The sequence below is a fragment of the Lissotriton helveticus genome, chromosome 8 (assembly GCF_964261635.1).
Source record: "Lissotriton helveticus chromosome 8, aLisHel1.1, whole genome shotgun sequence".
In the NCBI taxonomy this organism is placed as follows: domain Eukaryota; kingdom Metazoa; phylum Chordata; class Amphibia; order Caudata; family Salamandridae; genus Lissotriton; species Lissotriton helveticus.
In genome coordinates, this window is record NC_136069.1 from 617,681,960 (window position 1) to 617,702,997 (window position 21,038).

General features: G+C 46.9%; 1 protein-coding gene across 5 annotated transcripts in view; it reads right to left on the bottom strand.

Moving 5' to 3' along the window:
• The window catches only part of MYCBP2 (MYC binding protein 2), a 1,909,483-nt gene that overhangs the window by 276,036 nt on the left and 1,612,409 nt on the right, over positions 1 to 21,038 (bottom strand). For all 5 annotated transcript variants that reach the window (XM_078657470.1, XM_078657469.1, XM_078657471.1 and 2 more), the window contains 2 exons: positions 15,790 to 15,879; positions 109 to 189 (listed from right to left, as the gene is read on the bottom strand). In XM_078657470.1, coding sequence (XP_078513596.1) covers positions 109 to 189; positions 15,790 to 15,879 — 171 coding nt within the window. The remainder of the gene's footprint in view (positions 1 to 108; positions 190 to 15,789; positions 15,880 to 21,038) is intronic.

The window sequence follows — 21,038 nt, forward strand, 5'->3', positions numbered from 1 at the left end:
AGAGGACCAAAGCCCTTAACTTAAATGAGTTAATAACATAGGGAATCACTATGGGAACATATAAGAGCTCTGAAAAAAGAAAATATGAAATATTTTTCAGGTGCATACCTGCTTCTGTAGGTTAGTCAGCTTACTTCTGCTGAATATGATCCCAACCATGTGCTCTTTAAGGTCTGCATCCGATGGAGCCTTTATGAAACATAATAGATAAACAGTTTAGAAGGGCGATTTTTAATCTTCCCATCAAGTGTAAATGTAAGAAAAGGCAGCAAGGGTTCTCATTAGGTAATGCAAGGGCAAACCTCATGGAAAAGTTTTTAGACCTTGTAAAAGGACATTCTTTTAAACTGACATCACATCTCGTTTCTCATTTTAATCTACTACGCATATGAAAGAATTGTATTCCTCCCCAACATTAAGTGGTCATGAGAAGACTGCTATTTAGGTATGTGGGAAATGTGGTTCTTTGGAAGGGCACGTAGTTTTGACAACAGAAGATCTAGGAAGCCTGTGACCTATACTCTCCAACCCGCCCTACGTAGCCCCAATGTCGATTAATGGATTTGAATAGGAAAAGAGGCAGGAACAGCAGCAACAAAATAAGGTTAGGGGCTGGAAAGCAAGTGAAGGACAGGGATGAGCAGCATGGCAGTAATATTGACACTGGCAAGATGCAAAGAATGTTAAAAGAGTTGGGAAATTAAATGAACATGAAACACAATTGCTGCCTGTAGGTGGCAGGAATAGGAGGGTGTTTATAATGTTTCCTTACCAACTAGACGAACAAGTTACTTACCTCCGCCAAAGCATTATCTGATCGAGAGAAGATTTAGCCGCAGGTTCCTTACCGTTAAATTTCCCAGGCGTCAGAATGGTTCTAGAAGATTTTTGTGCAAGCAGTACCCCTGTGTGCCGGTAGGTGGTGTTGATCGGATCCGCCTGCCAGTGTCAGCGCCAGAAGTGATTACTTTCCACAGCAGGAGCATAGAGCCATGAAGTGTACTGACACTGATGTGTCCAAATAAGGGTCCTGACAGGGATCAGCCCTGTCACTAAAAACTTGTCCGAAGAGCGGGGAGGATGGGTGAGTCGGTAAGAATATGCAGCTAGATCTTGTCTCTAGCAGATAATTTGTTACCAAAGGTAAGTAACTTGTTCATCTAATAGAGACATCTAGCTGCAGATTCCTTACCTTTGAATAGATATCCAAGCAATACTCAGTGGTGGGAGGCGGACGAATTCTAAACCAAAAAGTCCAGCAGTAGTGAACGGGTGAAGTCCCCATCCCTGCGGCCTGACTATCCAAGCATTAGGGTCAGATGAATGTGTGCAGGGACATCCATATTACTGCCTGGCAGACGTCCAGGATTGGGACTCCACACACTATAGCAGTGGTAGCAGCTTTAGCCCTGGTTGAACGAGCCCTTAAGCCCTCAGGGGGCTGCTTCTTGGCCAGGGCATAGCAGATTTTTATACAGAGAACGACCCAGCGAGAAATGGTTAGTTTCTGTACTGCCCGACCCATCTTCGTTCCAGCATACCCCACGAAAAGTTGGTCACCCACCCGAACTCTTGTGTGCTGTCAAGGCAGACAGACAAAGATCTTTTGGGGTCCAGACAATGGAGATGCTCCTTTTCTTTCAAGGAATATGGAGGAATATGGAGGAGTATAGAAAGTGGTCAAGGTGACAACTTGTCTGGAAATAGAGATGGGAATGGAGGCTTGGATGATAAAGTCTGCAGCTCACTTACCCTTCGGGAAGATGTGATTGCCACTAGAAAGGCTGTCTTGATGGTGAGCAGCCGGAGGGGAAACTTATGAAGAGCCTCGAAACGAGCACACATCAGATATGTGAGAACCAAATTAACCCCTTCCATGCTCATGACGAGCTCAGCTCATCATGCAGTACACTGCTCGTGTGCTCATGACGAGCTGAGCTCGTCATGAACAATGGGATTCAAGGGAGGTCAGCATCCGGGAGGAATTGCTGTAGCATTGAAGGTGTTAAGGTCTATTTGAGGCATAATGAAAGGGGAAGGTGGGATTATATGTACAAGACCTTTGAGAAACCTATGGCAATAGGGGACTTAACTAAAAAGGGTTGGTCAGACAGAACAGAAAGGTAAACCTTGAGAGTGACCAAAGCAGAGCCCTGCTGGTCGAGGGTAAGGATAAAATGAAGGACATCAGACAGAGAAGCAGAAAGGGAGTAAATAGACTTTTCTATACAATATAATACACATTTGTTCCACCAGCAAGCATACACTGTCTTAGTGGAGGGACTCCTGGATGCCAAAATAACATTGCAGACTTCGGGAGGAAGGTGGAAAGCTGTCAACTGTTGCCACTCAATCTCCACGCAAGAAGGCGTAGAGTTGACAGATCGGGTGGAGGACCCTCCCCTGCTGCTGTAACAAACGATCCTCCAGAATAGGCAGCCTGATCAGAGGATCGATGCTCGTGCTGAGAAACTCGGGATACCAGGCTCTCCGCGCCCAGTCTGGAGTCACAAGGATGACTTGGGCACGGTTTAAACGGCTGACATTGTGCGTTCTTGCCAGAGGCAAACAGATCTAACCAAGGCTCTCCCCACTGCTGAAAGAGACCTTCAGCTACATCTGGATGGAGACACCATTCGTGATCCACCTGGCATCGACGGCTGAGTTTGTCCGCTCCTGTGTTCAGGGAACGGGCCACTTGTTCAACCACCAGAGATATGCCCTGCTGTTCCAGCCATTTTCAGAGACGCAGGGATTGTTCCAGACTTCCCTTGATGGAGGGTAGGAAGGCTTTAAATGCCAGCCGGATCGTTTGGAGCTCCCGCATAATTATGTTAAGTCAGGATACTGCTGGAGACCAGAGTCCTCTGATCTCAAGTTCTCCCAGATGGCCACCCCATCCCAGGAGTACCCCATCTGTCACTACTGTAAGATTTGATTGGGGAAGCGAGAGAATTCTGCTTCTGACCCAATCGTTGTTAGTTAGCCACCACTGCAGATCTTTTGCAGTTACCTCCGAGATTTGGACTATGTCGGAGACATTCCACTGGGGCTGCGCACACTGGAATTTCAGATCCCACTGTAGAGCCCGCAAACGCCATCTGGCATGTGTCCCTAGTAGGATGCAGGAAGCCATGAGGCCCAGCAGCCTCAGAGCCATTGTCACTGAAATCCAGGATAGAGGCAAAAACAGCAGTATCATAGCCTGAATATCCCAGACTCGCTGCTCAGTAGGATAAGTCCAAAACTGCACTGTGTCAAGGGAGCATCTGAGAGGGAATCAAAAGTGACTTCGGCAAGTTGATACTAAACCTCAGCAAATGCAGACGGTTTGTCGTAGTCTGGAGGTGGGAGACAACAGCCTGGAGCGACTCCGCCTTCAGCAGGCAGTTGTAGAGATATGGGAAGACTGCCAGCACTCATCTCCATTAATGAGCTGTGACCACCGCCATAACCTTGGTTAACACTGCGGGGCGCTGGTAAGGCCACAGGGGGGCAAGATGAATTGAAAGTGCTCATGGCCTACTGTAAACTGCAGGTAACACTGATGGGCAGGCAGGATGGGAATATAAAACTAATTGTTCTGCCAGTCCAATGCTACCATCCAGTCTCCAGGGTCAAGGGCTGACAATTCCATAAGCCAATGTGATCATCTTGAACTTCTCCTTTTTGAGGAAGAGGTTGAGGGTTCTCCGATCTAAGATAGGACTAAGCCCTCTGTTCTTTTTGGGGATCAGAAAGTTGTGGGAATAGCAACCACTGCCTACTTCTGACACGGGAGCCCTCTCTACGGCTACCTTGGCTGAGAGAGACGTGACTTTCTCATGGAGCAAGGGCAAATAATCCTCCATCAGCCGATCCTGAGAGGGAGGGGAGGATTTAAAGGGAAGGGAGCAGCCTCTTTGAATAATTTGTAACACCCACCTGTCCGTTGTTATGAATTGCCAGTGGTGGGGATGTTGGCGGATTCTGCCACCAGCTGACCACTCATGATCTTGTAGGGCCTGATTTGAGGGCTTATAGGCTGCTGCAGACCCACACGGTCGGTATAAACCATGTCCCCACCCCTGCACAGACTGGGTAGCTTGCATGGGGCTGGAGTAGGGTTGGCACAGTTGAAAACCTTTTCTGCAACCACAAAAGGGGCGATAGGCAGACTGGGATTGACGGGGGACAACTGAGAGGCCCTAGGACCTGGCAGGAATTAATGAGTCCTTAAAGAGATCCAGTGCAGAGTCTGCTTGTCTCCAAAGAGATGGTTGCCATCAAAGGGCATGTCTATGAGGGAAGCCTGGACATGGTCTAAAAAAGCCAGATGTTCTCAGCCAGGCGTGACTTCGAAGTGTCAACGTCATCGAAACCGATCTGCCCAGCGAGTTGGTCGTATCCCAACCAAACCTAATGGTAAACTTTGCTGCATCTCTCCCAACTTTTACAACTTGGAAAAGCAAGGTCCGACTCTCCTCCGGGACCTGTGGCAACACTTGCGCAACCGTGTCCCACGGTTTGTGGATGCAGCAACCCAATAAGCATGTGGTGTTTACTGTCTGCAACGCAAGGCTGGTAGAAGAAAACAATCTTCCCCAAGCTGTCCAGCCTCTTGGATTCCCTATCTGTGGGTGTGGCCGGGAATGTGCCATGCATTGTACAGGCTTGGACTACCAAACTCTCATGGATGGGGTGTGGCGTAAGGAAACTCGGGTCCCCAGGTGCGGGCGGTGGCGGCGGTGGTCAATTGTCCTGTTTACAGGAGCTCCTGTACTGGGCTTAGACCAGGTTCCCAGTAGAACATCAGTCAGTGCTTCATTAACACTGAGCAAGGGTTCTGAAGAGGAAGATCCCACCTGCAGCACTTCTGTCGAGATTTCGGTCTTGACAGTCACCGAAGGCAACTCGATATCCAGGTCCTCAGCTGCCCTCTTCACCTCCATGGAATAAGACGCTCCCTGCCCCGTAGACACTCTAGGTGGACAAAGCATACCAGAGTCTGGGGATGTGTCCAGGCCACTACTATCCCTGCGATCCTCACATCAGTCCATATCACCCTCTAGCGGTATTCTAAAGAGCCCAGTGACCACTACCACTCATCTTCCATATGCTTAGCCCTTCAGAAATTGTCTCAGGCTCCGATCTAGGATAAGGTGGTCCTGCCAACAATGGCGTCGGTCGATGTGGCTCCATGTCGTTGGGTATCAGAAAGGAGCTGGTGCCGCTGGTAGGTACTGGCAGTGTCAGGAGCATCGGCGTTGATGTTAAGTCACAGTAGCACGACTGGCGCCGGTTCGGATCCATGACTGGATCTAAGGGAGCCCGTCTGAGCCAGGGCTGGAGCCAAGGCACAAAACCAGATGAGATGTCCTCTTTCCCAGTGGGGCCGAAGGCACGCTAAAGGGGTCAGGCCATTCAAATACTTGCCGCATGGCTTTGCAAAATTCTTTGACATGAGCACGGGCCGCTCCAGCTCTTAAAAAAGGGAGGGAGGCTCGGAGTCGGCCCAAGCAACGACTATGAAGAATCAAGCCTAGAACATCGATGCTCCTTCATCGTATTGGCTGATGGACATGGGGAAGTCATAGTATGCTTCTACTTCTTGTGCTTCTTAGCCGAATGGCTCGAGGACAGGAAACTGGAAGACGACGAGTTGGGGCTCACGGAGCGGTCCCGCGACCTCCTCTCGATCATGATCAGGATCTCCTGAGCGGTCACCTGCCAGGCCGCTAGCAGCTTCAGGGATTGCTCCCACAAAGCTTTCGGTGCCATAGCCTGGCAGTCCAAGCACGACTTGGAGTTGTGGTCGGGCTCGAGGTACCATGAGGTGTGAGTCTGAAACCGACATGGCCCAATGAGAGGTGCCATACGGTTTTAAACCCATCTTCCCCAAATACATCCCTTGACACACCAGGAGGAAGTATTTCCTAAAAAAAAAACTTTTAAAAACGTAGAAAAAAAAGGCTCAAAAACTGACAGAGGGGTAGCTCTTTCTCTGAATCAGTTCTAACTAGCACGGAAAGAACGGACTCAGCAATTCCAGGTAGCACCTATTTAGGTGAGGTGTTGGTCACTTCCGGCACAGACAATGTTGATTGAGCTAAGTGGAGCCAATCAACGCCACCTATCAGTGCGCAAGGGTACTGCTCACACAAAAATCTTCCAGATCCAGTCTGGCGCTTGGGAAATTCAAACGTAAGGAATCTGACACTAGATGTCCCTATCAGATATTACCTTTTCAACAGTGGCACTCTACCCTGTGTAAACGTATAGGGACCTATTACTAAAAGGTATTTCCTTCTTGTTTACTGGCATCAATCGAAAGCCTGTGAAGGGTGACATCAGATGGACGTTTTAAAAATATCCCTGGATACATATCTCATGATATGAAAGGGTACTGCGATCCAAGCATTTTGTGATGTCGCTTAGTAACTAGTAAGCAGGCACGAAATTGACAGACAAGCTGCTCTGCATCAACATCATCTTGGAAAAAAGACAGCCAATTCACATTCGGAGAGGATGGTGTCTGGAAAATTTCAGGAATAAGGTAGTCAAGGCAGATGACTAGAACACTAATTTTGCAGAGCCTAGCAGAAATAATCCTAATAGAAAGAGTATTTCTATTTGCTTGGCATCTGCAGAGGTTGCCCAAAGCCCATTTGAGAATATTATACTGAAAATCAGATGCACTCCTGCAATGACATTGGCATGATGACAGCAGGACACTGCAATGAATAACGCACAATTAGGTCACTACAAGACCTCAAAGAAAACAGCAGCCTTTCAAGAGGCCAATTTTTACAGTACAACAAACTCCCAAAACATTCAGGGACAGATGGGAAGAACCCACTACTGGCCCACGGACCCACAAAGTCCTGCAATTACTATATGCAATGGACTGTGGCAGATAATTAGTAACATGGTTTTACAAAGCCCTGGTAAATATGACAAACAAATAACGAGACGAAAATTACATGGGCAGTGGGCATCAGAAAAGTACTAAATGGCATGGAATATAATCATACATCAAGAAACACAAACAAGGTATCCAGAACTTCCCATTTTAAATATACACAATTTGACTTCTTGTACAGAACGCACCTCACACTCAGGAAATGTAATCATATGTCTTGCACTTTTTTTTTTATAAAGCGCAAACTAGACCCGAGACATCGGGTATCAGAGAGCTTTACATGAGCACCAGTTTCGTTACAGAAGCACACATTTATTTTGGTTAGGCACAGGAAGATGAAGTGATTTGCCCAGAATCACAGGATGTTGAGCGTCATTGCCGAGACTCAAACCAGGTTCCCCAGCTCTGAGGTTAACCGCTCTAGCCGTAAGGCTACATCCTTTACCCAATCTACCTGTCCCTGATGTCTTTCAATCAAATGAAATATTTTATAATATAGCCTGGAGCGGCTGAGTACTGAGTGATTACAGGGAAACAGTCCTTAAATAAGTATAGATGAGGACTATACACCCCAGAAGTGGTCAATTTTGTTTACTCCAAGGCAAAGAAAGTGGGAAGTCGATTCTGCCTGCCAAAAGAACACAAGCCATGTTTTAAAGTTGTCTAAAATCTCTCTCTCTCTCCAAAAGTGGAGACACTAGGTCCAAAAATTTACAGACGTGAAAAGGGATTCTTTGCAAGAGGGGAATCCAAACCTCTGAGATTAAATCCCCAAGCTAGTGGCATAAAGTATTGCTCAAAATGTTCACAGTGTGTTTTCTTTTTATACACTCTGAGTCTGATTTTTGTTGATAAGTTGTTTGTAGAAGAGTGCCCTGTTCCTGTGCTTTACCCCATGTTCTAGAATGCCTTCAGAAGTCAAGACCTTAATTTTAATCTCTTTGCTAGCTTCTCCTCAAAGTACTCATTCACATCAGGAAGGTGATTTCTATGGGGTGTGGAGAATATGATCGCAGTGCATGAAGGGCTGTAAACAGGGTGAAATCTAAATTTGTCACACACTAGTTTTGCTATTGGTGGAGTACAAACACTTAGGAGGATAACAAACACTTCATGCCACAGAAATAAATATTTCTAGGCCAAAAGGAGGACACAACAAAACCTTAACAGGAATACAACAGGGGATGCCATTTACCTGAACGCAGCTGAGGGAGTGCAAAGCCCCGGATTTGGAACTTTTTGGCGGAGCTTCTATCCTGACAGCTTTCCACCTCTCGCGGCCCCCGCTTTGAGTGGGCCGCTCGTGTATCTACTGACAAGGGAGTGCTGACTTTACTATTGGGAACTGCAGCAGCGCCGAACTTTGCACCTGGACTCCCACCCACAGGCTGACGGCGGGACTGCGAGGACCAGCGTGCAGTGCGGCGTTGATCGGCCGCAGCTGGTCCTCTTCCCGCCCCCTCCTTGCAGAATAAAATCCTAGTGGAGTCTTTACCTGTTGGATGCCATTTGCCTGAACGCAGCTGAGGGAGTGCTGTTAAAGCCCCGGATGTAGAACTTTTTGGCGGAGCTTCTATCCTGACCGCTTTCCACCTCTCGCGGCCCCCGCTTCGCAGGAGCCGCTCGTGTATCTACTGACAAGGGAGTGCTGACTTTACTATTGGGAACTGCAGCAGCGCCGAACCTTGCACCTGGACACCCACCCACAGGCTGACAGCGGGACTGGGAGGACCAGCGTGCAGTGCGGCGTTGATCGGCTGCAGCTGGTTCTCTTCCCGCCCTCTCCTTCATCCCCCCCTACTTAGCTGGTAGCCATCCCGCGTACGCGGGACGCGCGCCGGGCAAAAGGCGGGCCGTCTGTGGCCGTCCGAGGTCGTTCAAGGTCGTTCAAGGTCGGGCCGGGCCCCCACTCTTACTCCCTGCATCCTGTTATTGATCTTCGGTATATTTCCATTGTAGCTAAGTACGTAACTTGATTTTGTTTGTTTTATATCTGTGTGAAAGAACAAAGGCTCAAGCTACTATGTCTTTAAGGTCTGGGAAGGATCGTCATGTTACTCTCTCTTCTTCAGGAGGGGTGGTTACCGGTACCCTGGATCAATTTTTTACTAGGGCTACTTCAATCATTGAAAAGGAGATCGCCTTTGCTGAGAAGCGCTTGTCCCTGGATTTATTGACGGGGAAACGTTCGTCCTTAGGACGTATTGGGACTGTGGTGTCCCCTACATCGATATCTTTAACTCAACCTGTTTGTGCTACTAGCCTCCAACCTGTAGCCATTGTTGAGGATGTGGGTAGTTCTCCTACTATTATTAATGTTTCTACTTCCAGCCCGGTCCCTAGTATGATTAATTTAGGAGTACATAACTCCCTCCCGCCTCCTAGCTCACCTGTGATAAGCCAGAATTTGGGGTCATTAGTTAAGAATAAGCCCAATATTAAGAAAAGAGTGGGTGGCAAACTAAAGGGTGGCCGGGCAAAAATACAAAAACAATCTAGTAGTTCGGCACCATCACCAGTTGCCGTCCAGTCCCCTAGCCCATTTAGGGCTCCATCAGACGCCATCCACCATTCCCCTCTAGGTGTATTGGATGATGAAGGTCTTTTGGGAAAAATTTAAATTCTGATGAAATCCTTGATGCTACCACTTCTAGAGAGAACTAGAATGATTAATTTTAAACTAGACCAGATCGAGAAACAGGTTACAGATAATTCACATACACTGGCAGATCTGGCAAGAAATATGTCTAGCACCAAGGTCCCAGATATTACTAACAAGAGTTTGGGAATTGGTAATAATTTCGGGGTGGCTCCACAGGCTTCTTGCGTTAAGTCTAATAATCAGCCGGAACGATTATGTCCGAAGAAACAGCCAGTTGGTAAAGATGTTCCTGACCCAATCGGGACTGAGGGGGGGGGTGAAGGTTACGGTTCCTAGATTGCAGCCTGCATCGAGTGCACCGAATCTAGGTATAAAGTCCAATGGGCTGTCCACGCAGGCAAAGGAGGTCCGCAAAGAATGCCTCCCTTGTATAAATCTTCCCCCAGAGTCCATACCATATATGATCATATTGGTGGGAGTACGAGCATTAGGGGGGGGAGAAAGCTGAGTCCCATGGGTAGTTGAAAAATAAGGTAGTTTATTGGTTAAACAGAAATAGAACTCTTCCCCCTGCCTCGCAAACAGAGATTTTAGGAGTTAGAAGGGTTAACTGGGTGGGTCCCAACCCCAAGGATTTGGAGGGGAATTGTATTGTAGTGAATTTTAGGGAGCCTTGGGCGGTAGACCACATTAGAAGAGCGCCCAGGTTTGGTAGAGAAGGCGATATCCAATCATTGGGCCTTGATTATTTTTATTCTTGGACAAAACTTGGCCCACATATTCTTTATCCAAATCATCACCGAGGAGGTCCTTATGGAGCAATTCCCTCCAACCGGGTGACGCATTATCATTATCCTCCTTTTCCTGTGTATAATAGGTTCGATCCTCTTACTGATTTGGAGGGTGTGGATTGACTCCCCAATACATCTGGTGGAAATGTCCAGCCTAGGCAACCCGATATCCCCCATGTTGAGTTGGGTATACAGGAGGTTAATGTCCCTGTGGGTGGTAGCACAGTAGAGTTGTTGGGTGAAGAACTCTCACTGGTGGTAGAGAGCTCCCCAGTTTTAAATATAGTTCCACCCCAGTTGGCTCGCCAGGAAGTCCCCCTCCAAATTGTTTCGTGGAACATTGCGGGGCTGAAAAGTAGGGTAGCAATTGGAGAGTGGGCTGAATTGTGGACACTCAAGATATTTTACTATTCCAAGAGACCTGGGCATAGATCCAATATACCGCTTAGGTTATCTTAATTTTTTTAAACCTGCTATTAGGGCTATCAAGGGCAGAGCCTCAGGAGGTCTAACTATATGGGTAAAGCAGTCCGTTAAGTATAGGCCCATCGAGGTGACTGTGTATAACCCTGATATTGTCGGAATAAAGCTCTCCAGACTTAACCACCAAGAAATGTACATTGTTAAACGTGGGTTACCTGGAGTACGGAGTCCGGTGTCAATTCTAAAAGAGCTTGATTCTATACTTAGTGCAAAAGGGAGGGACAAGTTCGTAATCATAGCTAGGGATCTCAATTGTACTTTTGAGCCCCATGTGGGGGGCGTGGAGGACCTTGCTTTGGAAGAAGATACGCTTTGGAATATCCCACCCCTCAAACTTAAACCTATTAAAAATGGGACTGAGGCGGCACTACATTGGTTAGGATTTTTTCTTGAATGGGGGTTGAGAGCAGTCAATGGCTGTTCACCCTCAGACAAAATTGGTAGGCCCACTTTCGATAACGGGGTGAGAACTAGCAGAATCGACTATATCCTCCTTAAAGTAGAGTGCTGGTCATCATTGGTGGATATGTCTGTTCTTGCTCGTCCGGAGAGTGACAACAACCCCATGGTTCTTAGTTTGAAGCAGGAAAATAGTTCAGTACATACTGGTGCCACTGAGTGTGCCACAGCAGAGGCCATTTTAACAAATGATAGGCGGAGGGTTAGATTGTCTAGGATAGTGGAAGATCCTGTAGCCTTGGATAAGATCTCTCTCACAGTTACAAATACTCTGAATGTTTGGCAGGCACTAGTTGTTCCATTGGACAATTTGGTGCTTATTAGTGCATTACATGAATGCCTTTTTAGTTCTTTGAAAGTTCTTTTCTCAAAAAACACCAAGCCTGTGGATACCACAGCCGTGAAACAAATGGTACAATAAACCGTGCCGGCAGGCTCATAGCGTCCTGATTACTGCACTAAAATCCTGTGTAAGCGTAGATATTAGGAAGGCTAGGCTTGAGTACAAAAGGATTCAGAGAGGCAAAAAGGGAATGGGAAGATCTCCACTGGTTGGAGTTGTATGAGGCAAGCTTGTCAACTAATCAGATTAAGTTTTGGCAGACTGTAAAGTGGGGGAAGTGTCTTGAATTACAAACCCCCTCAAACCATGTTGCTGAAGAGGACTGGGTAGAACACTTCGAACCCCAGTTTAAGGGTCCTGATATGGTGGTTACTGGGGTTTTGGATTCAAATGCCGCACTGCCAAGGTTGCGGTGCTCCTCCGTAACATTTGACTCCAAAGATGTTGAGATTGCATTGGGTCTTACAAAGGCCGGTAAGGCTCCAGGTATGGACTGCATTCCGGCAGACCTATTTAAACACGCTACCGGGTTGTGGGTCCCATATATTACTATACTTGCAAATGCAATTTTGAATGGGGCTCCGATCCCGGACTCTTGGTTAGGAGCAGAAATCCTTCCCATATTTAAAAAGGGGGACCGCTCGGCCCCCGAGAACTACCGTCCAATTAGTCTGATAGACGCAATCCAAAAAATTATATCTAGGATGGTGTTGTCTAAAATCCAGGTCTGGATGATAAATGAGAACATCTTATCTCCCATGCAGGCCGGTTTTAGATCCTGTGTCAGTACGATCGACCAGGTGTTCAGATTTATCCTTATCTATTGGAAGGTGGGGTCCCTGGGTGGAGGAACGATCTACGCTACGTTTGTAGACCTAAAATCTGCATTCGACCTTGTTCCCAGAGCTAAGTTAAGGGAAGCTCTGAGAACTATGGGTATGCCTAGCGATCTTTTGGATTTGGTTATAAGATTGCACGAGGCAAACTTTGCACAAGTTAGATGGGGGAGGCAGGGGCAGGTTACACAGGGATTCCAGGTAACTCGTGGCGTCCGCCAGGGGTGTGTACTAGCTCCAACCCTGTTTTTATTATTTATCAACAGAGTTGTGGAGTTTTTTGCAGACACACCGACAGACGCTCCTGCCTTGGGTGGTAGGAAGTTTCCACTCCTCATTTTTGCGGACGATACCCTGATCCTCTCCAAAACCCAAAAGGGGCTTCAAATTGCACTGAATACATTTGAGGAAGTTGTAACATTAATGATTTACAGGTTAATGTGAACAAAACCAAGTTTATGGTGCTAAAGAAAAATAGGCCGCTGGCGGGTTTTGTCAGTCTGAATGGAACCAGGTTAGAACGAATATATGACGTAATCCCGCATACCACCAGTCCGCATACCATCAGTCCGCCAAAAAAATCCCGCAGGTACTATAAGGCCGCAAAATAAAAGAACGAAAACTTTTAGAACGAATATGCCTTTAGCAGGCATGCCTTTACAACGAAAAGGCATGCATGTTAAAGGTATACTCGTTGTAAAAGTTGTAAAGGTAAATAAAAGTACACTACTCTACCCTACACTCTAATGTAATACCCAGCACGACCCCCCAACACTACCATAAAGCACTTTACTTCACTACACAAACACTACAACAGTACCTTAATACACTACCCCCAGCATGACCCTACACAAACACTACAATACTACACTAAACCACTACACCCCCTAAACCATAAAACACTACCCCCAGCATGACCCTACACTACAACACTACCCAAACCCTAAACCACTACACCCCAGCATGACCCTACACTACACAAAAACACTACCCTAAACCCTAAACCACTACACCCCAGCATGACCCTACACTACACAAACACTACAACACTACCCTAAACACTACAACACTACCCTAAACCCTAAAACACTACCCCAGCATGACCCTACACTACACAAACACTACAACACTACCCTAAACCCTAAAACACTACCCCCAGCAAGACCCTACACTACGCAAACACTACAACTCTACCCTAAACCCCAAAACACTACCCCCAGCATGACCCTACACTACGCAAACACTACAACACTACCCTAAACCCTAAAACACTACCCCCAGCATGACCCTACACTACGCAAACACTACAACACTACCCTAAACACTAAAACACTACCCCCAGCATGACCCTACACTACGCAAACACTACAACACTACCCTAAACCCTAAAACACTACCCCCAGCATGACCCTACACTAAGCAAACACTACAACACAACCCTAAACCCTATAACAATTCCCCCAGCACGACCCTACACTAAACAACCACCACAACTCTACACTACACTAACACAACACTACACTACACAACACTACACTACACAATCACTAACCCACGAATAAATAAACCCAAACCCACTTACCTCTCTCGTCATCGTGGTTTTCACAACGCAAATGCATTTACCATACATGCCTTTGAAACGTAATTCGTTGTAAAGGCATGCGTGATAAATGCACATGCGTTTTGAAAAAATGCGGGATAATGGTATGCGAGGTCAATGACCTTGCGGGAAAATGGTATGCGGACTGAAAGTCCGCGGGATAAAAAATGCGGGATAATGGCTGCAAACCGGTTAGAACAGGTTGAAACAATGACATACTTGGGGGTTGTCCTTGATAACAGGGCTAGATGGAAAACTCAGATTGAAGCACTCTCTCAGAAGTTTGCCCATCTAACTGCGTGTCTTATTAAGGAACAGAGATCCTCAATTACAAAAAGAATTGGCCCTGCACTTAAAATGTACAATGCTAAAATAAACTCAGCGATATTGTATGGTGCGGACCTTTGGGGATACTCCGATTTATCCTCCATAGTTAGAGTGCAAAATAAATTTTTGCGCACATTGGTTGGTTTGCCCCAGTCCACTCCTATGAAACCTTTTTTACTGGACTTAGGATGCCAACCAATTAACGAAGTTGCACGTTTTAGGACTATTGCCCTGTGGAGGAGAATTTGGTCAACCCCGGAACTTGCATCCTTTGCAAAGGAAATTCAAGATGTTAGATCCATTGTAGGTTCTGGTAGTCTCCTATGGTTTAAGACTGTTAAAACTCTATTAGAGAATATGGGCTTACGTCAATTGTGGTCAAACCCCAGCAGTAATGCATTTCCGTCCAAAAAGGCATTTAAAGATCTTTACTGGGCTGCCCAAAGGAATCAGCTTATTGTGCAGTCTGATTTCGTTTCCCTGACCGGTAGGTTCCTGAACCATAAGCTCGACCCCTCGATTGAAATCTATTGGGATGTTATCACCAAGAGTATCGACAGAAAATTGTACCACCAGTTCAGGGTTGGCACGTTACCATTAAGATCTTTTACAAAGAAATGGGCTGGACTGACTACGGCTACCTGTCCGTGGTGCAGTGATCAGATAGAGTCCATTGACCATGTCTTTTTTGTATGCCCTGCCTACCTAGCCCCTCGGAGAAAATGGTTAAAACCAATCTGTAAAAATTTGAAAACACGGGTGGGACAGGAGGCCCTTTGGCTGCTGAGGACAATAACATCAGCCCCGGTGGTCATAGCTGTAGCTAAATTTTTGGACTGGACCTGGGTTATTAGAGCGAGGCACCTATCGGCTACTTGTTTGTTAAATAATTGATGCTTTAAGATGGATGTATTTTAATGTATTTCTTGGGACGTCTTTATATGTAAATTTAATTCTGTTTTATGTATATTAATTAATTACCAGCTTAGTATTTCACTGAAATTGTTTGATTTTGTAATGCTAGGATAAGAGTTTGGGTACTTGGGGCTAATGAAACAATTTTTTTAAAATATTTTAATTATTTTTCCATATAGTAAATGCTGTAAATAGAGGATGAAAGTGTTTTTATGTGTCTTTTATGATGAAATGTATCGAAATAAAGACGTTTGAACTGAATACAACAGAGAATACTAATATTTTTGAGGCCCAGAAGAGAATCCCCAACAATAATAAAATAAGCTGCCCCCAAATTGATTCCTGAGCAATTTGGACAATGGAAGAAAGTAGAAAGGAAAACACACGTTGCTGCACAATCATCATTCTTTACATCCTAGACATAGATGGAACTCCTTTTGATATTAGGTGAATTTTGAATCTTCAGTGTGTTGATAGCAACCGACGTTAAGGGTTAGGTACAAGCTGCTAATATAATCAATACACAGATTACCTTTTCCTCTCCTTCAGGTGAAGACAGCAACGTTTTCTCCTCTTGCTCTGGGGTCGGCTCTGCATCACCAGAGATAAGTTTTCCAAACACCTGAAATGAACAAATATGAGAAATGTATGAATTCTGTAGGATAAATCTTCAAAGATCCACAATAATAATGTTGAAAAATGTTTCCCAAAGATGCACAGAAATGACAAATCACCGACCATCTAAGAGTAAAAAAGAATATATGAGGAAATAGGAATATCCATAGAATGATATATGCACAGATATTGAATCGGAAATGGAAACACAGAGAACGTACTACCAAACTGAGGGACGAATAATAAAACCTTCTTTCAAGAGTAGGAGTGACCTATTTTGGACATTTCAGAATCAAGATATCAGTAGGTCATGCCTGTGGCCAAGGCTCTAGTAGACCTAACTGTAATTTATTTTAAGCCATAGATAAAAACATAAGAAACAATCTTTACAAAAAAATCCTCAAGGTTTGCTAAGGTACTGAGTGAAAACATACCGCCTATCAGTCAACCAAGGGGTCGCTTTATTAGTGCAGACTGATGTAAAGACTTACTCCCAGTAAGTGTGAAAGGAGATGCAAAGAGCAATTCAGTTAATTAATTTACATTTTAAGCCCATACCAAGTTCATGAAATAAAGAAAAATGTATTGGCTACTAATCAGATAACAGAAATACCAATTAAGGGAAAGCAAAGAACAAATATGTTTATTGGTTCCATTGAAAGTTATGGGATTCAATTTCGAACATGGCATCTTAGGGAAGTCTGTGCCAGTCAACTGCAGAAAGTAACAAACATTGGCAAAGCCAATAGGTTTTGCCTATGTGAAAACTATTGGCTTTGTCAATGTTTTTTTAAACATGTTGCACAGCAAAGTGGGCTGCTGTGCAACATTACTTTCAGTAAAAAAGAAAAAAGCACAATGACACGGTCAACGTTGACCAAGTCATAGCACTTTTTTAAAGCCATGTTGCACAGCAACCCACGCTACTGTGCAATCCATTTAGAAAATACATTAGGAGGGGAAGCAACACAAGGGAGATGCGGAGAAGGGCGGGAGCACTAGACGGAGCCAGCAATGGGAGAGGAATGAAGAAATAGTATCTCAATCTTAGCGCTAGCAGCAGACGGGATCTGATTAAATTAAATCAATTTGTGCTTCGTCCATGATCCACAGAAATGAAGCTTGGGTTGCGCTGGCCAATTAGGAGGCAGCACAACCACAGTCATTACCTTTGTAAATATATAGAGGCGAGGCCGAAGCGCAGCCGATCCTACCTTGAACGGAAGGAGGTGTCTGTAGGTTGGCAGGTTGGGCACATTGTGTTCTGCAATTTCAAAGACCCTTGATTCGGGACAGAGAGGACCTGGGCCAGAATGTAGCCCTTTTACACCTCAAGGGCCTTAGGTAATTGTAAGCCAGCAGAGTTAAGGTGCAGCAGGGGACAAGAAAGAAGATGAATACGGACTACGCCCTCTGACACGAGAGCAACAAAAGAAGTGCGTGGGGTGTTGGCCAGGCTGCAAGGGCTGACTGTCTTTGGCGGTATGCCCAACCATGCGGGAACCATCTGCATTTCCAATATTCGTGTTAAAGTTGGCAACAACAAGCCCAACAAATGGGATTTTCCCTGAAGTGCTCAAAGGAAGAATTTGCAATTTTTCATAAAAACCTAGCCCATCAAAATATATTTGCTGTTTTTTTTAGCTTTTTTGTTAGTTACATTTTCTTAACTACTCATTAATTTTTATACTATTGCGCTGTGGTTGAATTACTAGGTGGGGTATATGCCATTAGGAAGGATATGGCTGCTTAAAGAGCCAGGTTTTGACTTCTTTCCTAAAGCTGAAGTAGGTTGTGTAAGAATGTATGGTTGCAGGAAGATAGCTCAGAGGGAGCTAGAGAAGGGAATCCACGGCCTCCCATTTCAAGCTTCTTAACTTGAAGGACAACCAGGAAAGAGGAGGAAGAAGAATAAGTTCTCGAACTGGACAGTACTTCTTTAATCTTTCTCCTAAAAGAACAAGTTACTTACCTTCGGATACAAGATATCTGTAAGAAACATTAGTTAGTTAGATTCCTTACCTTAGAATATCCCCAGGCGTCAGACTGGATCCGGAAAGTTTTCGTCAGCAGTACCCCTGCGCGTGGGTAGGCGTTGTCTGCGGCTCCGCGCCCGTCGTCGGCATTGTGATTGTCGGGACGTCAGTTCTGTAAATAGCTTTCCGCGCCAGGAACGCAGAGCCATGCAAGAAACCGACACTGGTGCCATGAAACTAGGGCCCTCAAAGGGAGATACCTTAACCCTAGAAATCGGGTCGCAGAACCGGGAGGATTGGTGGGGCGGTAAGGAATCTAACTAACTAATGTTTGTTATAGAGATATAGTTACCGAAGGTAAGTAACTTGTTCATCTGAAAGAAACACGTTAGTTAGATTCCTTACCTTAGAATAGATAACCCAGCAATATCAACCCCCGTGGTGGGCCTGCGAACCAAGATCACACCAGGAAGTCCTGGAGAACTGAACGGCCAAAAAAGCCATCTCTCCGGACTTGACTGTCGAGGCAGTAGTGCTTGGCAAACGTGTGCAGCGAGGACCACGTAGCTGCCTGACAAATGTCCTGCAAAGGGACTCCCCGACCCAGGGCAGTAGAAGCAGCCGTGGCCCGAGTGGAATGGGCGCACAGCCCCACAAAGGCTCCTTTTTAGCCAAGGAATAACAGACCTTGATGCACAAAACGACCCACGAGAGATGGTCCACTTGTGCACCGCCCTTCCCTTCTTAGCGTCCACGTAGCCAACAAAGAGTTGGTCGTCCACCCGGAACTGTTGTGTGCGGTTGAGGTAAAAGAAGAGCGCACGTTTTGGGTCCAGACGGTGGAGACACTCTTCCTCTTTCGAGGGATGCGGAGGCGGAAAGAAAGTGGGCAAGGTAATGGACTGGCTGATGTGAAAGGCAGTAACAACATTGGGCAGAAAAGAAGGACGAGTCCTCAGAACAACCTTGTCTAGATGGACTGAGAGGAAAGGAGGCTTAGAGGAAAGAGCCTGGAGCTCACTCACTCTTCTGGCAGAGGTGATGGCAACCAGAAAAGCAATTATGAAGTGGCTCAAAGGGAGTGCACATCAGATAAGTAAGTACCAGGTTCAAGTCCCACTGAGGCATCACGAAAGGAACAGGAGGGAACATGTGTGTGATGCCTTTCAAGAATCTATTTACAACAGGGGACTTGAAAAGAGAAGGCTGATCAGGAAGCCTTAAGAAGGCTGAAATGGCCGAGAGGTAGCCCTTGATAGTGCCCAGAGCAGAGCCCTGCTGGGCAAGAAAGAGGAGAACCTTTGAAAGAGGGGCAGAACGTGGATCCACAGCCTTTGCTGTGCATCATGCCACAAATTTTTTCACCTGCAGGCGTATACCATTTTTGTGGAGGGACACCTGGCTGCCAGAATGACATCACAGACTTCAGGAGGCAAGTCAAGTGGCCTCAACTGTTGTCGCTCAATCTCCACGCATGTAGGTGGAGACTGGACAGGTTCGGGTGGAGGACCGTCCCCTGTTGCTGCGACAGAAGGTCCTCCTGAAGAGGCAGACGAATCGGGGGATCGACTGACATACTGAGTAGCTCGGGATACCAGTATCTTCGTGCCCAGTCTGGAGCCACAAGGATGACTTGGGCCCGGTCGCACTTGATCTTCTTTAGCACTCTGGGCAGAAGTGATATAGGCGGAAAGGCGTACAACAGACCGCAACTCCAATCGCGATGAAAAGCGTACCCGAGCGAGTGCCGCCTTGGAAATTCCAACGCGCAGAACTGATGACATTGTGCGTTCTCTTCGGTGGCAAATAGATCTAACCAAGGCACTCCCCACTGCTGAAAGAGACCTTGCGCCACGTCAGAGTTCAGACGCCACTCGTGATCCATCATGCACCGGCGGCTGAGTTTGTCCGCCCTGGTGTTCAGGGAACCTGCCAGGTGTTGAACCACCAGGGTGACGCCCTGGTGTTCCAGCCATGTCCAGAGGCGCAGAACCTCCTGACACAGGGTCCACAACCCCACCACGCCCTGTTTGTTGCAGTACCACATGGCGGTGGTGTTGTCCTTAAACACCTGCACTACACTTCCCCGGACAGAGGGAAGGAATGCCTTCAGTGCAAGCAGGATAGCCCTCAGCTCCAGAAGGTTGATATGGCGCCGGGACTCCGCTGGAGACCAGAGGCCTCTGATCTCCGCCTCTCCCATGTGGCCCCCCCCCCATCCCAGAAGGGACACATCCGTCACCACTGTGTGCTCCGGTTGGGGAAGGGAGAGGGATCTGCCACTCACCCAATTGCGGTCCGTGAGCCACCACAGTAGCTGATTCGCAGTGCCCTCTGAGATCAAGATGTGGTCAGACAGGTTGCCCTGATGCTGTGCCCACTGGAACTTCAGGTACCACTGCAGAGCCCACACCCGCCACCTGGCATGATGTACCAGCAGGATGCAGGAGGCCATCAGCCCCAGGAGCCGCAGCGTCAGCCTGACCGAAACTCAGGATAAAGGCCGAAAGATCGGAAGAAGAGGCTGAATATCCCGAACCCGCTGCTTGGGAGGATAAACCCGAAACATGTGCTGAGTCCAGCACCGCTCCGATGAAGAGGAGCTTCTGAGAGGGACTCAAGTGTGACTTCGGCACGTTGATGGAGAACCCCAGCGAGTGCAGGAGATCAGCCGTAGTCTGGAGGTGGCTGACGACTGTCTGGGGCGAGCCCGCCTTCAACAATAAGTCGTCGAGATAGGGGAAGACTGGAATCCCTAATCTGCGCAGATGAGCTGAGACCACTGCCATCACTTTCGTGAACACCTAAGAGCCCTGGTGAGGCCGAAGGGGAGCACAGTAAACTGAAAGTGCTTGTGGCCTACAGTGAACCGCAGGTAGCGCCGGTGGGCAGTCAGGACCTGAGCTAAAGTCAGCATCTTGAACTTCTCCTTCCAGAGGAAGCCGTTGACGCTCCGGAGGTCCAAGATAGGGCGCAGGCCCCCTTTGCCCTTCTTGGGAACCAGAAAGTAGTGGGAGTAGCAACCACGTCCTACTTCTGTCCCAGGAACGCGCTCGATGGCCCCCTTGCCCAAGAGGGCCGTAACTTCCGCCTGCAGAAGTTGCAAGTGATCCCCCGACATGCGGTGGTACTGCGGTGGTATGGCTGGAGGAGTCGCCTTGAAGGGGAGGGAGTAGCCCCTTCAGACGAT